A 16,478-nucleotide genomic window follows, 5' to 3' on the forward strand; every position below is an offset into this window, starting at 1 on the left:
TACCACGAGACATTGCATCGAATTATAGTTATAGAAGTCATAATTATGGTATCATAGATTTCAAACGTGCTCAAGGTATTGTTTCACTCCAGCTTCATTGTCAAATTTGCAAAGGTTGTTTGAAGCAGATTTAGTACCAGAATTAATTTGGTAAAGCATAGAGTGGACATTTTGATTACTTTCCCTACAGTATGGAAACAGGCCCTTCGGCCCAACCAGTCCACACTGACCCTCCAAAGAGTAACCCACCCAGACCCATTTCCCTCTGACTAATTCACCGAGCACATGGCCAATTCACCAGACCTGCACATCTTTGGACTGTGGGAGGAAACCAGAGCACCTGGAGGAAACCCACGCAGACACGGGGAGAATGAGCAAATTCCATACAGACAGTTGCCCGAGGCTGGAATCAAACCTGGGACCCTGGTGCTATGAGGCAACAGTGCTAGCCACTGTGCCGCCCCAACATTGCTGGCTTTCTTGCCCATCTCTAATTGCCCTTTAACTGAGTGCCAGGCCATTCCAGAAAGCGAGTCAACCACATCATCATGGGCCTGAAATCACATGAGGCTAGATCACATTAGGTACAGGCAGGATATTATTAAGCGACACAAGGTTCAGAAGAGATTACCAGGATGTTGCCAAGTTTGGAAGAATTGAGATATAAAGAAAGGGTGGCCAGGCTGGAACTTTTATCATTGGGTTAGAGACAAAAAAAACTGCAGATGCTGGAATCCAAAATAGACAGGCAGGAGGCTAGAAAAACACAGCAAGCCAGGCAGCACCAGGAGGTGGAGAACTCGATGGTTCAAGTATAACCCTGCTTCAGGACTGAGGGTGGGTGTAAGGGGAGCTGCAGATATTGGAGGTGATGGGGGCAGGGTAGTGGTGGGGATTGGTGCAGGACCTGATTGGTCAATGGGTGGAATGAATCTGGTAGGTGTCAGGCAGCAGTGGAAGGGAGGGGGCAGGGCTGGGAAAAGTGGTTATTTGAAATTGGAGAACTCAGTGTTGAGTCCTCCGGGCTGTAGGCTTTCAAGGCAGAAGAGGAGGTGTTGTTCTTCCAGTTTGAGGTGTGCATCACTGCAGCAATGGAGGAGGCCAAGGATAGTCATGAACGAAAGGGAGTGGGAAGGGGAATTAAAATGGGGGGTGACTGGGTGGTCCAGTTGGCCGCAGCAAGGTCCACAGCTTGGACCTCCCAGTCACCGAACATTTTTATTCCCCTTCCCACTCCCTTTCTGACGTGACCATCCTTGGCCTCCTCCATTGTTGCAATGAAGCACACTGCAAATGGGAGGAACAATACCTCATCCTCCGCCTGGGCAGCCGACAGCCCGGAGGACTCAACACTGAGTTCTCCAATTTCAAATAACTTCCTTTCCCATTCCCAGCCCCTCTTCCTCCTCCCAGCCACCTACCGGATTCATTCCTCCCATTGACCAACCAGGTCGTACCCTTTACCCGTCTTTAACTATCCCCACCACCACCCTGCCCCTGCCACCCCTTTTATCTGCAACTCCCCCAACACCGCTCCCCCCCAGTCCAAAACGTGAACTTCTCCATCTCCTGATGCTGCCTGGCTTGTTGTGTTCTTCCAGCCTCCTGCCTGACTTTTTCCACTGAAGCGTTGGATGTTGAGAGAAGACCTTATAGGAAGTTTATAACAAAATGAGGGATATAGTTAGAGTTAATGGTAGTTGTCTTTTCCATGGGATGGGGATTTTCAAGACTAGGGAGCACACTTCAAAGGTGGGAGGAGTGAGATTTAAAAAAGATATGAGGGGCACATCTTTTACACTAAAGGTGGCTCGTGTGTGGAATGAGCTTCCTGAGGAGATGGTTGATGTGGGTACAGTTACAACATTTAAAAGACATCTGAATAAGTATATGAAGAGGAAAGGTTTGGAGGGATATGGGTCAGGAGCAGGCAGGTAGGACTAGTTTAGTTTGGGATTATGTTGACATAGACTGGTTGGACCGAAGGGTCTGTTTCCGTGCTGTATGACTCTATGACTGCAGATTCCCTTCTCAAAATGATGTTCATAGACAACTGACAAAGGTTGTCACTAAAGCAGCTTTTAATTCCATATTGTTTTTCTAAATTGATTTGAACACATATACACAGAGCATTAGTCTGAGACTCTGAGTCCAGTGACGTTACCACAGTGAGACTACCTCCCCTACACGTGTTCATCCTGTCACTGACATGAGGTACCAGAAATCTGTTTTTGAATCCAGGGTTTAAACTTAAGCTTTCCCATGGTCAATCTCAACACAATATAAAGCTTACTGACTCTTGCTGTTTACTCATATGTGGTTCCATTTTTCCAACCAAATAGGGCAAATGTACAGATAAATACATGACTGGGTAGGATTAAGGAAGGAAAATGTAAAAGAGAAAGAAATAAGTTAAGTTACATCATAGCTGGATGAAAGGATGTGTCTGGTGAGGGCACATGGTTAGTATGGTCAATCAATCAACAATGGCTTATTAACGTCATAAAAATGAGGAAGAGTTGCATATTATCTGTTTGGCTGTGCACAGCATTTCAACTCAACACACTACCTCGTAGGAAAATGATCAAATTCTGTCAAATAGGATTTAAGGCATCTCACAGTAGATATACACAAATAATCCACATTACATTCCACCCATGTTCCATGGCTGCAGGCTTGGTACCTGTACAATTCTTTGCCTGTAATACAATAAGACTGACTTAAAAACTGGCCACTCTAATGGTTTTAGCTTTAATCAAGATATTTTGCCACATATGCTCTTTATTTTTAAAATTGAATCAGGCAATTCTTATGGTCCAGAAGGAGGCTACTTGGCTCCATTATTCCTGGCTCTTCAAACAAACATCATTACCTATCTCCTGCTTTACCTCTATACCCTTGTGCACTACATCCATCCAAATAATCACCCTGTGCCCCCTTGAATGCTTACCACATTTGCAGGCAGTGCATTCCATCCCCAAACTACTCACTATGTGAAAATGTTTCAGTCTCGCATCACCCTTGCTTCTTTTGCACACCACTATAAACCTGTGGTCTTGTTTTTGTTTGTTTTACAAGTGGGAACAAGTTCTCTCCATCTCCTCTCATCAGCCCACTCATGATGTTGGAGACCTCAATCAGATCTCCTCTTCTCTCCAGGGAAAACAGTCCCGACTTCTTCAATCTATCCTCGCAACTCCAGCTCCTCATCCCTGGAACCATTCTTGTAAATCACTTCTGCATTCTCTCCAATGTGTTCACATCTTTTGTGCTTTTATGCTTTGAAATAGGCACAGATTGATCATGAGTGTGCCTGTAATAACTGACAAAAGAGTGTGAAACAGTTCATTATGACTGACGTCTTAAACAAAATTCACAAAGGTATACAGAGATCACTATCAATGGTCAATTCTGACACTACCTAACAGTGGCAGCAAGATGTCTGCCATCAGATCATTTATTACCTAACTAAAAAGTTATTAAAAATCCATTTTTCTAAACTATGCCCCTTACCTCTTCGACTGAGGAGGAGGAGGAGTTTGGGCCTATTAATAACCAATACAAAATATTTTTAATGAAGTACCATAATGTATTACTACCACTTCCTGTAAGGAGTTTAACAAAGAGCTAAGCTGATATCAACGTAAATTAAACAACATACAGCTGAACCACAGCCAGAAGATCCACCTTCCCTGAAGGTGTGTGACAGCACATCCATGCAGATTGATTAATATAACTACAGCAGAATCATAGAGGGCTCATCTTGAGAAGAGAATGCCAGTCATTTGCTAGTTTCCAATGATACCAGCAGCTGAGAATTTGGCCATGCTTCAATCTCAAGGACATTCATCGTGTAGGCTCACAACTAAAGACTAGTTTTAAAAGCGCTGATTATTCATTGAGATTGTTCCCCAGTGGGAATCAGCTAAATATGGAAAAGGTTCATGGATAAGACATCGATTGCTCTAAATTACAACTGGAACAGAAACAATGGGCTGAATGAACACCTCCTGTTCTGTGAATCAAGGTGCTTTAGTAATTTCATGAGACCACCCTTTGATCTATTTGTTCAGCAGCAGATGTTGGAATGCCACCCAGTGATTAGTCAGTCCAATGAACTTGGAGGAAATAAAGTGATCTGTATCTAAAAAAAAATTAAATGTTTGCGAAACATACCAATGAACATCAATTATCAGAACTTAATTTCATAAATTTAAGATTTCTCATATAATACTTCAAAGTACAGCGGTGTGGGCTCAAACTGGGGAAAGGCAATCTCAAGTGTGGTATCAGGACTTTGTTCCTCACTCAAATAAATAATGCAACTGATATGGATGTCCACATGGAGCAATGAGGCAAAAACCTTGGAGAACATTGGACCATGTGCTTTGTGAGTGAAAGGAATAGTACAAACTAGGACTTTACTACAATCAAAGAACCAGAATAAGCTAGACAGTCTTTCCCTATGATATCGTCATGTGAAATGAACACTGTTTTATTCAATTCTGGCCCTCATCAACTGACATGGAGACAGTTATAAATGGGGAACAAAATAATACAAGACCTTCAATAGTTAAGTATAAAAATATCTGTTAGACAGTTCAAAGACTCTATCAATTCTTACAATGCCCTGAAAATCCTCAGAACCAGAAAGTAATTGTGTACAAATATACAAATCTTCAAAATGATCCCTGATTTATCACCAAGACGCAAATACTGGACTGGTGGGAAGACTGCTCGCAGATGAGTTAACAATTGAATAAAAACATACTTGTGTATTTCATCACAGTATCAAATTTTGTTGATTATTTTCTAAAAAAAATGTACACATATATTTTTGGGTATTTGGATCTGGCAGCACTTTCAATCTGTCCAGCAACAGGCAGAAATGTCATGAGAAGTCCTTCATAGCACGATAACAGAGTCGTCAGATGAATCATCAGCATAAGGAATATCCTCAGAGTGGGGTTTAGTTTCAAGCAACGTTGTTGAATTACTTTGGCTCACTCCAGGCAACAAAGGTATTTTTACATCTAATGTGTTCAACTGCTCCTCAGGTAGCCCAGATGTGACGTATCTGTCTTCTGCTTCCATGCTTTCATGGATTTCCACAGTGACAGTGGTTTCTGCAGACCTTACAGCGCAGGGTTCAGTTTCATTGGAATCACACAAGTCCACGTCGGGAAAGGTAGGCTCTTCAGTCAGAACACTCTGCTCTTCAGGGTTACCTGTATTGACATAAATGATGTCTTCTTTGTTTTGAACTTTAGGCATACTCTCTAAAAACTTGGTGAGAAACACCTTTAAGTTGGTAAATGTTGGCCGGTCTGCAGGATCACTTCGCCAACAAGAGTACATAATTTCATACCTAAAAACAAACAAACAGACAAAATTACTTCAAATTTAACCAAACACCACCACTTTCTTGTTCAGTCACATTGGAGGAACTTGCCCAATTGACACATACTGCTTTAAGGCCATCTCTAAATTTTGTCAAAATACAAGCTGTAGGTTATGAACATGCAAACTTGAAAAGGGAGTAGGCCATTTCTGGCATTTAATAATTGCCTGTTCTGGCATTTAATAAGATCACAGCCAACCTGATATCAAAGCAAAATATCACAGATACTGCTGATATAAAAACAGAAAGTGTTGGAGAGACTCAACAGTTCAGATAGGAGAGAGAATTAGTGTTAGCATTTCAAATCCAGCATAACTCTTCCACAGAATAAGAAGAATCATACCAGGCTTGAAATGTTAACTCCACAGATGGTGTCAGATTGGCTGAGATTCTCCAGCACTTTTCAAAATAAAATCATGATGGAACTGATTGGAAACTTAGAACCAAGGTTTCTCTCTTTGAATTAGGTTAAATGTGAATGTCAACTCATTGACTGCACTGCACTTTATAACAAGGAGAACAGAAGTAGGAACGCCAAATATGTCACAAGTTCTTTGTCGTCTTAATGAACCAAAATTCTGATGACTCGGGTTTAATTGTTCTCGTGAAAAAAAGTCAGGCTACAGTTGTGTGACATACTCACAGCTCATCCAGGCAGTCAGAAGGCTGTTTCAATCTGTGACCTCCTTGTAGATAGTCATAAATTTCATGATTCTGTATTCCTGGGTATGGGGTCATCCCTCGGGTAACTATCTCCCACATTGTAACTCCAAATGCCCACTAGGAACAGAATCAAAGAGTAATTAAAACAGAAACAGTATCATAATATAATAGATCAAAATAAAGAAAACACTAACAATTCTTGGCAAGAAACTAATCATAGAGATACATACAACCTTTTCTGCTGCAATACATGTATCAAATTTCCAGAAGACACCACTCACAACATACATATGGCGTCAGCTATCACTAACTCAATGGTGGAAGATAATTATGCATAGTTACAGGAATATAACTATTTACAATTCTCATCAATTTTATCTTTCAACGTGCTCAATAGGTTTTTGATTTCTGATGTTAATACATAGTGGTATTTTAAATCTCACCATTACCATTTACAAAGTGCAAGTCAGGAATGTGATGGCATGGTCTCCGCCTGCCTAGATCGGTGCAACTCTAACAACACTTCTGACTAGAAATTGAAGTGAAGTGGCCTGAGAAAAACATTGGCTATAAGAGTATGCTAGAGGCTAGGAATCCCGCAACAACTAACTCACTTCCTGACTCTCCACAGCCATTCATCATTGACAAGTCAGGAGTGTGATGTAATACTTCCCACTTGTCTGGCTGAATGTAGTTTCAACAACACTCACGAACATCATCCAGGACAAAGCAACCCCCTTGACTGATACTCCATCCACTATGTTTAACATTCACTCCCTTCGCTATCGATGCTCAGTATCAGCAGTCTGTATCATCTACCAGATGCACTGCAGAAATTCACTGAGGTTCATCCAACAGCACCTTCCAAACTTAACATCTCTACCTCCCTGCTGAACAACAGCAGTAGACATATGGGAAGCTGCATACTTCGGTCCAAATCACACACTATTCTGATTTGGACATGTATCACTGCTCCATCAGGGTCGCTGGATCAAAATCCTTCACAATAGCAGTATGGGTGCCCCTATACCCTGACGAGTACAGTTATTCAAGAAATAACTCAGCACTATCTTAATAGTGCAATTAGAGACGGCAATATGACATCCCACGAGTGAATTAAAAAACACACAAGAAGCTCAACAGCATCCAGAACAAGCATTCCACTTAATGAGCACTGTTTATACCACCTTAAACATTCTTTCCCTCCACCACTGACACATAGTGGCAGGCAGCAGTGTGTGCTATCTACAATGTGCACTGCAGCAACTCACCAGGGTTCCTACAAGAGCACTTTCCAAACCTATGACCTCTACCACCTTGACAGATAAGGGCAAGGGAGCACTATCAACTGCAAGTTTCCCTCCAAGTGACACACCATCCTGATTTGGAACGATATCACTGCTTTGTCAGTGTAGCAATATCAAACTCCTGGAACTCCCTTTCGAACAGCACTATCGGTGCACCTTCATAACAGAGACTTCAGCAGTTCAAGAAAGCAGCTCACTCCAACCTTTCACTAAGGCTGCTCTGTGATTTAATACGAGCACAGCTGATCTTCTACTTCAAACTCCATGTTCCCTGACAGACCAAAAGTATGTCAATCTCAGCTTCAAGTATATTTAAGATCCAATTGAATTGTAGCCAAAAAGAGAAAATGGTCCTCACACTGACCCTTAGGGAGTAGCACCATCTTCCAGCCTCCAGTCTAAAAAACAAACATTTACCATGTCTTGCTGTTTTCTGTCCTTTAGCCAATTTCTGATTCAATTGGACAACCCCACCAATATCACGGGTTAAATTTTGTTATCCCTTTATTTGTTAAGCTGTCAAATGTTTTCTTAAAATCTTGTTATGATCATAATGGAGACCATTAACTCTTTAAAATAATATGAAATCCCAATCATTAAGCAAAAGAATTCCATCTATGACATTTCACATTTTGATGTAAAATTGAACAAGAGTTAAACAAAGCAAGTATACAAACCTAACACTATATTTCTTCACCATTTATTCCTCACACATCTCCACTAAATACATCCTCTTCTGCTTTGTTTTCACTTGCTAAGCCTAGCAAAGGCATTCTATATTCATCACTTTAAACATGGTCTTTATTTAGTCCAGAATCTTCTGGAACTGCCTTTTATTTTTAAATGGGGACATCAAGATGGCTGTCATGCATCAGCTGGCATTTGTGAAACAGTCAGTTCTGCTATGACACGCGTTTCTTCAACGTGAATTGGGCACAATGCAATTGAGGAATTTATACTGTTATTTGTAGAACGTGAACATTCCTCACCTGTATTGGCTATAACGTGATTCCGGTCCCATTGGTTTAAATGGTGCTGCTAGTACATGATTTTCTTATAATGTGGAATCGCACGTGAATGGAACAATTGCATTATATCAGAACTGACTGGAGATGCATAGATTACATAAAGTGTGGAGAAATTTTTAATTGATTTACTGAGATGGGGTAACCTCATGAATAGACATTTCAAGACAAAACTCATCTGTAGAATTCATAACTTGGATTGATGAGCAAACAGATGTCCCTTAATGTTGTTGACCTTGTGGTTAGTTTCTATTGTTGGTTTGTAATTTGTGCCTAACATGTTGAAGACAAACACAACATGCTTCTTCAATGTCCCTGATATTTCATACTCCCATAAAATTTTCTCTTCTCTATTTTTAAGGGATTAATAATTAAGTTAGCATCATATCTTCTTTTTGCATACTTGTCAAGTTATTTATAATCTGAATTTATATTCCAATCTAATTTATTCTTTATTTTCCATTTTTATTAGCATTCTGCACCTTTTTCTGGTTCCAAGAACTCTCCCAATTCTCAAGTTTACCACTATAATTTTAATCCAAAATTATCTTCAACCTCCCAGTAAACCTTAAATGAATCTTAAGTTTCTTTTTATTTTGATTGGAATGTAAGCTTGTTGAACATTTTGAATCATTTCCTTAAATTATGCAATCTGTTTAATTACCATCATATCTTTTAATCTATTCAAACAATCAACCACAATTTGCTCTCCCCTTATACTCAGGTGATTAGCTTTCAAGGTTCTCGCTTGAGACTTGGCGATATCATTGCCAAACCTGATATGGAATTCAGTTGTATTTAAGTAATTCATTCTGTGAGAAATTCAAATAATATCTTGCTGAATTATCTCTCCAGTATTTTAATTACTATTTGTGGGCCTGGATACTACTCCCAGGTTCTCTGATGCTTGCTACATTTTCGCCTCCATGTGCATTAGTTTAAATTCCTGATATTCAAGATCCTTTATCACTCCTGTTTACTTACAGCCTTTACCACCAGGGATACTCCACCTCCTTTCCCATCCTGTCTGTCTGTTCAAAATGTTACATAGGCTGGAAGACTTATTTCCAAGCCTGTCATTTACTACTATGTCTCTTTATCGGGCGATTATATTTCAACTGTTACCACATTTGTGCCAATTGTTAATTGATCTTAATATAAATGCTTCCAACTTTCAGAGAGAGAGCTTTTTTAAAAAAGAAATAATTCTTCTTATGGATTTGATTGCTGACCATTTAACTCTCTGCCTTTCCTATTTAGGTTGCCTTTACCCAAATCAGCTTTGACGTCTCTCTCTCTCTCTTTGGATTTAAAATCTCCCTTCATCTGACCCCTTATTGTTCTTTAAAGCCAAGCTTGGCCTTTTTCATAATTATTGTTGCATTCTTATCATCTTCACGCTCATCTTTTGATTATTTTCAGCATTCAGAACTGATGCATGATGATACAGGAGTACGCGACACTGAGACCCACTCCACTTCAGCTTGGTCAACTGAAGCAGCATTCCTGTCAATACCATTTATCACTCAATCATTTGGGACTGAAATCGGACTTACCCTAAATGGCAAATCAGAGTATTTAACCACAAACAGTAAAGCATGAAAAGTCTATTTACACATTTGATTTATAAATCATCTTTACCAACTGCAGCATTTCTCCTGATGAAAGTACTCTGACTTGTTGGACAAGCTGTAAATTTGTCTCTTTTCAGTCTAAACTACATTTGTTTCTTTTAATATCATTTGAAGTGGAGTCCTGTCATCCACTGGGCATTGTCAGACATTGCTACAGTTACATTGTAGTCACAGTCCTTGGCATCAGTCTTAGGAACTTTAGGTCATTGAGAACCAGAGCAGCTCATATTTCTGTTTGAAATCCACTCAGCTGAAACATAGTGTGTAACATCACTGTACAAGTCATTGGACAAAATGCAACAGGTGGAGGATGGTTAGGAAATACAAATTATTTCTTCAGCCTCGTGTAGTGACTGACGGATAGCTGCATAGTGTGAATTAAGTGTAGAAAATTAATCATAGGTATTTTCATCTGCAAGGCTAAAGTATGACTGACTAAAAAAACTCCCAGTCCTCTGTATTTTAGCCGGGAATAGGGGGCCTCATTATGTCAAGCCTTCCCAGGTACTCCAGTTACACGTTCATTAGTCTACATCCCTCCCCTACCTTCATAATATGACAGTCTGTACTGTGACTTGTGCAGTCATGTTACACACTATGCTTCAGCAGAGTGGATTTCAAACAGAAATATGAGCTGCGCTGGTTCTCAATGTACAAAAGTTCCTAAGTTTGATGCCAAGGACTGAGAATACAATGTAACTGTAGCAATGTCTGACAATGCCCAGTGGAAGACAGGAGTCTACTTCAAACTGTATCATGATGGTAAAAGAAAAAAAAATGTGGTTTAGACCGAAAAGAGGCAAAATTAGAGCTTATCATTAAGAAATTTTTTCATACAACATATGGAGTGGTTATATAAAACCAGAATCATTAAAAAAAGCTGGACTTTGTGATGAGAAGTATTTTACACAATCACATGATCAGGTGATTTGAAATAATTGCTTTTTAACTTTCCTTGCAGAATTTGATGTAAACTCTCTTCCAGAAGTTCCATAAAAAGTACATAAAAACAAAACATCAAGTTAAAAGTAGCAGAGTAATGGGTTTTAAAATAAGCACAAAGCGACTTCAAGGTTGCAATCTAATCTTGGTTGGAATATATGTCTCTCGTGGTTCAAGATGTAATCTGACCCTTCAGTGAAAATATTGCCTTGAACTCATTCCAAGGTCATGAAAACCCAGTATAAAATAAACAACTGCTTCAGTTTTTCTGTTTCCCACACCATTCGTCACTCTTCAAGCCAAGTAGCCACGAGATCAGAATAACCCTGTCTGCAGGAGGTGCACAAAATCAATGTTCCTACACCTGCTAACTTAATTTTCTTCTCTTACTTAGCCACACCATCCTGAATTTTGATGCTTTCCTTCTATTGAAAAATGTCAAAGGCACAACGTGTATGAGAGGAAATCAGAAAAAGTATAGGTGCTCTGTCCAGGGAGAGAGACCAGGAAAGCAAGCCAAAGCTTGAACATAGATGGTCTCTAAGGTATGGATTGAGGAGGAGAAGACGAGAGCTTCAGGGAAGGAATTCCCAAGTCTATGAAGCAAGTGGTTGAGGCCATGCTGCTAACTTGGGAGCAGGAAAGGGGTATGGTGGACGCTTGAGAAAAATGAAAGGGTGTGGTAGACAACAAGGTGTTATTGGCCAGACTCAGGGAAAAAGGTTGCTGGTGAGGAACAGGGAGAATTTTCAAGGAAGTTTAGGTGCGAACAAATCCATGAAGGATGAGCAATTTAAATTAGGACGTTTTGATGGACTGGGAGCCAATGTGGACAGTGATGAAGAATAAAATGGATACACAAGAGTCAACAGTACAGAATACAGGCAGGAGAAGGCTGAATAATTTGAAGTTTATAGAGAATGCAGGATAGGGAACAGGTCTGGAGTTTGGTGGAGTGATCATGTTCAGAGGTGACTAAGCTGCAAAAGGTCAGAAGTTAAGATATGAGGCTGGTGATGTCTTAGAGATGGAAACAGTGAAGTAGTGTTTCCAGAGATCAGAAGCTCAGCTCCAGATTGAATAGGACACTATGGTTGCAAACAGCTCGATTAAATTTGACGCACCGGTCAGGGAGAGGAAATGCAATGGTGGCAAGAATATCATGTGGGCAAAGACAATAATTTTGATCTTCCTAATAACACCATAAGAAGATTAGATTACCTGCACTATGGCAACAGGCCCTTTGGCCCAACAAGTCCACAACAACCCTCTGAAGAGTAACCCACCCAGACGTACCCCTGATTAATGCACCTAGCACAATGGGCAATTCACCTGACCTGCACATCTTTGGATTGTGGGAGGAAACCGGAGCACCCGGAGAAAACCCACACAGACACAGGGAGAATGTGCAAACTCCACACAGACAGTCGCCAGAGGCTGGAATTGAACCCGGGTCCCTAGCCCTGTGAGGCAGCAGTGCTAGCCACTGAACCACAATGCCACCTAAGAAATAGGAACAGGAGTAGGCCACTCAGCTTGAACTTGCTCTACTATTCAGTAGAATTGTGGCTGATCCAAGCTTCCTCACATACACTTTCCTGCCTTTTCCCTAACCCTTGATTCCTTTACTGATCAAGAATCTACCTACCTTAGTCTTAAATATACATAAGAACTCTGCCCCCAAACTTTCTGTGGCAAGGAGTTCCAAAGGTTTACAATCCCCTGAGAGAAGAAATCTGCACCCCTCTACTCTTAAACTATGTCTCTGGTTGTAGATTTTCTCATAAGGGGACACACCCTTTCTGCATTTATTCAGTCAAGCTCCTTAAGAATCCATGTACAGTGTGACAAAGTTTTTTAAAATTAATCCACAGGATGTGAGTGTTGCTGACCAGGCCAACATTTATTGCCCATCTCCAACTGACCAGAGAATAGTTATGAGTCAGCCAAACCGCTGTCACATGTTGGCCAGACCAGGTAAGAAGATTTTCTTCCCTGAAGGATGTTCGTGATCCAGATGGGTTTTTAATGACAATTGACATAGTTAGATGGTCACAATCAGAGTAACTGTTGCATTCAGATTTTTTGTTGAATTCAAATTCCACCATTTACCATCATGGGATTCAAACCCATGTCCTCATAACACTAGCCTGGAGGTTCTGGATCAGTAGTCCAATGACTTTACTACTGCACCATCTGTTACAGCTATTCCAAGTTCAGATGTTGGTCAAAGCTTGAGGAATTGGGAGATATAGGGTGGGCAGATGATTATGTGAAAGGCAACTTCATACGCTTTGGTGATATTGTGATACAGCAGCAAGCAGATGAAACAGGAGTGCACCAAGAACATGTCCTTTAGCATCACAGAAATGATAGTGCAGGGGTGGAAAATTGGTAGAAGTGATTGGATACTTAAGTACAGAACCTGCTGGGTAACAAAGACAAGGTGTTGAGGATGATGTGGTCAATCATTTCAAAAGCAGCAAACAAGCTGAATACAGAAAATATATCACAGTCACAGAGAATGTCTTTTGTGACTTTGATTAGGGCCACAGTGAATATCTAAAGAGCACGATTTACATGCACAGATTATACGTACAAAGAAGAGTTTTATATATATTTCACTTGTTAAAACATACCACATCGCTTTTAATCGTGAAAACTCGATCAGCAAGACTCTCGAGAGCAATCCATTTTACTGGCATCTTCGCGATCCGACCCTGTCTGTAATAGTCCCCGCTGTAAATCTTCTTGGATAAACCAAAGTCTGCCACACATACTGTCATATCAGTACGTAACCTGTTCAATCATTACATAAATAAACAGTTTAAACTTTTCTATTATGACATTTTTGGAATCAATAACGACTGTCTAACTAACTCAATAGTGGAAGATGCAAATCCTGAGGGCGGCTATGAAGAGAAATTGGCCCTCATAGAATTCTTAATGAACAGCCTTGAAGCAGGACCTAGTGGAGATAGCTGCAGCTCAGTTGATAGCACCTCTGGGAGGTTCTGGGTCCAAGTCTGACTCTGGGACTTGGGATAAAATTCAAAGCTAAGACTCTAGTGTAATATTGAGGATGTGCTGCACTGCCGGTGTGAGATCTTTCAGATGCCACATAAAGCCAAGGCCACCTGCATTCCCGAACAAATATGATGAATTCCAAAGGTATTATTTCAAAGAAGTGCAGAGGAGAGTTCTACCCCCTGTTCTGGCCAATATTTATCCTTCAACCAACATATTTTTAAAAAGCTAGTCGATATTACATTACATAGCTTGCTCTGTACAAATTGGCTGTTCTGTTTTGTCCATTACATGAGCACCGTACTTCAAAATTATTGCACAGAATTTTAATGGCGCAGAAGGAGGCCATTCAGCCCATTGTGCCTACACAGATTCTATTACCTCATGCCAAGCCCTGCACACCATTTCTATCCAACTAATCATCTAACTCCCTCTTGAATGCCTCATTTCATTGTAAACCAGTTTGAAGATCCTGTGGCTGTGAAAAGTGCTATGTCCAAGAATGAAACCCTTCCATGCTTTCAGTGATCAGAAGTACTCTATCACATATTTTTGGATTGAAGGAGTAAACAAAAAAAATGGAGAACAGGAAAAAGGAACAAGAAAATAATCACAAATCTGAAGTAAATAAGATTTATGCTTCCCCCTTAGCTAGAAGGTTTGCTAGGTTACATTTTGTACGTTTGAAGGACCGCTTTTACATGATGCATGGGTTGAAAGCACCTTTGTAATAACACTGTGTCTGCTGCTAATACTTATGCAAGCCAATTCAGTTAAAGGACACCCTCAACGTGCAATAGTCATGTGATTATCAGGAACTTATCTGCAACTAAATAAGCTACTGGAATAAAAGCAGTGTGTTAATGAGCAAGAGAATCATTTTCACAAAATGTTGCAATTCAGAAGCTTGTGAAGGATTTGGAAAAGACTCAGTGTTTTTAAAGTTCAAGGCAAAAAGCCACAGCAACAGTTACTTTGATTCCTCTGCACAGAGTTGGCACTGCTTAAAAATAGAATTGAAGATTATAAACAATCATTCCACATATGAATGAAAGAAACATAAGTAAAAACTGGTCTGAGAGTCTAGATTTTATAAACATGAGGGGAAGGATCAGGCAGCAGTAAAGGGTAAAGGGACCATATCTAAACATGCACACCCACAAAGGAACACAGGCAAACCTATACCATGATAACCTTTACTCACATGCAGTTTCTGGCTGCTAGATCTCTGTGCAGGAAATTCCTGTTGCTGAGGTATTCCATTCCATTGGCAATGTCGATCATGAATTTTAGCAAAGTCTGTTGTGGAAAATACTGGAAAACAAATTTCACAGCAAATGGGTTACATCGGCAACAGTATTCTTAACATTTTTTTTTTAAATCCAGAGAGACTTTACTGTAAGATGTAAGAGCCGAAGTACGGATATTTGGCCCATCGAGTCTGCTCTGCCTTTCAATGGCTAAGCTGATCATCTCCAACTCCACTTTCCTGCCATTTTTTCCTTAACCCTCGATTCCTTTGCTGATAAAAGAAATCAGTCTATCTTAGCCTTGAATTTACCTCATGACACAACCTCAACGTCCCTCTGTGGTTAAGAATTTCACAGAATCAATGCCCTCTGATGGAGGAAATTCCTCCTCATTTCTCTCCTAACTGGCAACCCACTTACTCTGAGATTACCCCCTTTGGTCTTAGGCTCTGCCCCTGGGGAAACAATCTCTCAGCATCACTCTCTAGTCTACTAGGACTGCCTCCAATGCCAGTAAAGCTTTCATCAGATCAGTGAGCCAAAATTTTTCGAAGTATTCTAAGTGGGGTCTAATATAACATTGGAGAAAGTGAGTACTGCAGAAGCTGGAGATCAGAGTCAAAAAGTGCGCCGCTGGAAAAGCACAGCCAGTCGGGCAGCATCCGAGGAGCAGGAGAGTTGAAGTTTTCCTCATGAAGTGCTTATGCTCAAAACATTGACTCTCCTGCTCCTCAGCTGCTGCCTGACCAGTTGTGGCTTTCCAGCGACACATGTTTTGACTGTAACTACAAACTTGTATAGTTTAGCAATACCTCCCTATTTTTATTCTCTATTCTGTTTGAGGTAAATGCGAACATTCCATTTGCCTTGTCAATTACTTGGATATGAGCTTTTTTTTGATTTATGCACAAGGACTGCCAAATCCCTTTATGCTTCAGCTTTCTGCACTTTTTCTATTTAAACAATATTTAGCTCCTCTTTCTTCCTGTCAAAGTGCATGACTTCACATTTTCCCACATACTCCTCTGTAGACTTTGTCTCATTCTTACTACTTGCCTTTCCCACCTATTTTGTGTCATCCACAAACTTTGTGATAATACATTGACTTCCACCATCCAAGTCATAAAACTATATCACAGATGATTAGGTGTCCAGCACTGATTTCGTGGCAGTCGAGATGTGTTATAAAATGAAACTTCAGCGCACAGCCGCTGAAAAAGATATTAAGG

At 40.4% G+C, this 16,478-nt stretch overlaps 1 protein-coding gene across 1 annotated transcript in view; it reads right to left on the reverse strand.

Annotated features, from left to right (window-relative positions):
• Positions 1–2,013: 2,013 nt before the first annotated feature.
• mertka (c-mer proto-oncogene tyrosine kinase a) overlaps positions 2,014–16,478 on the reverse strand; it is a 119,569-nt gene continuing 105,104 nt past the window's right edge. The window contains exons 16-19 of the mRNA XM_043687183.1: positions 15,204–15,313; positions 13,612–13,771; positions 6,045–6,181; positions 2,014–5,368 (exon numbers count right to left, since the gene is read on the reverse strand). Of these exons, the coding sequence (XP_043543118.1) occupies positions 4,906–5,368; positions 6,045–6,181; positions 13,612–13,771; positions 15,204–15,313 (870 nt within the window). The 3' untranslated portion in view covers positions 2,014–4,905. The remainder of the gene's footprint in view (positions 5,369–6,044; positions 6,182–13,611; positions 13,772–15,203; positions 15,314–16,478) is intronic.

The sequence above is a fragment of the Chiloscyllium plagiosum genome, chromosome 3 (assembly GCF_004010195.1).
Source record: "Chiloscyllium plagiosum isolate BGI_BamShark_2017 chromosome 3, ASM401019v2, whole genome shotgun sequence".
NCBI lineage: Eukaryota > Metazoa > Chordata > Chondrichthyes > Orectolobiformes > Hemiscylliidae > Chiloscyllium > Chiloscyllium plagiosum.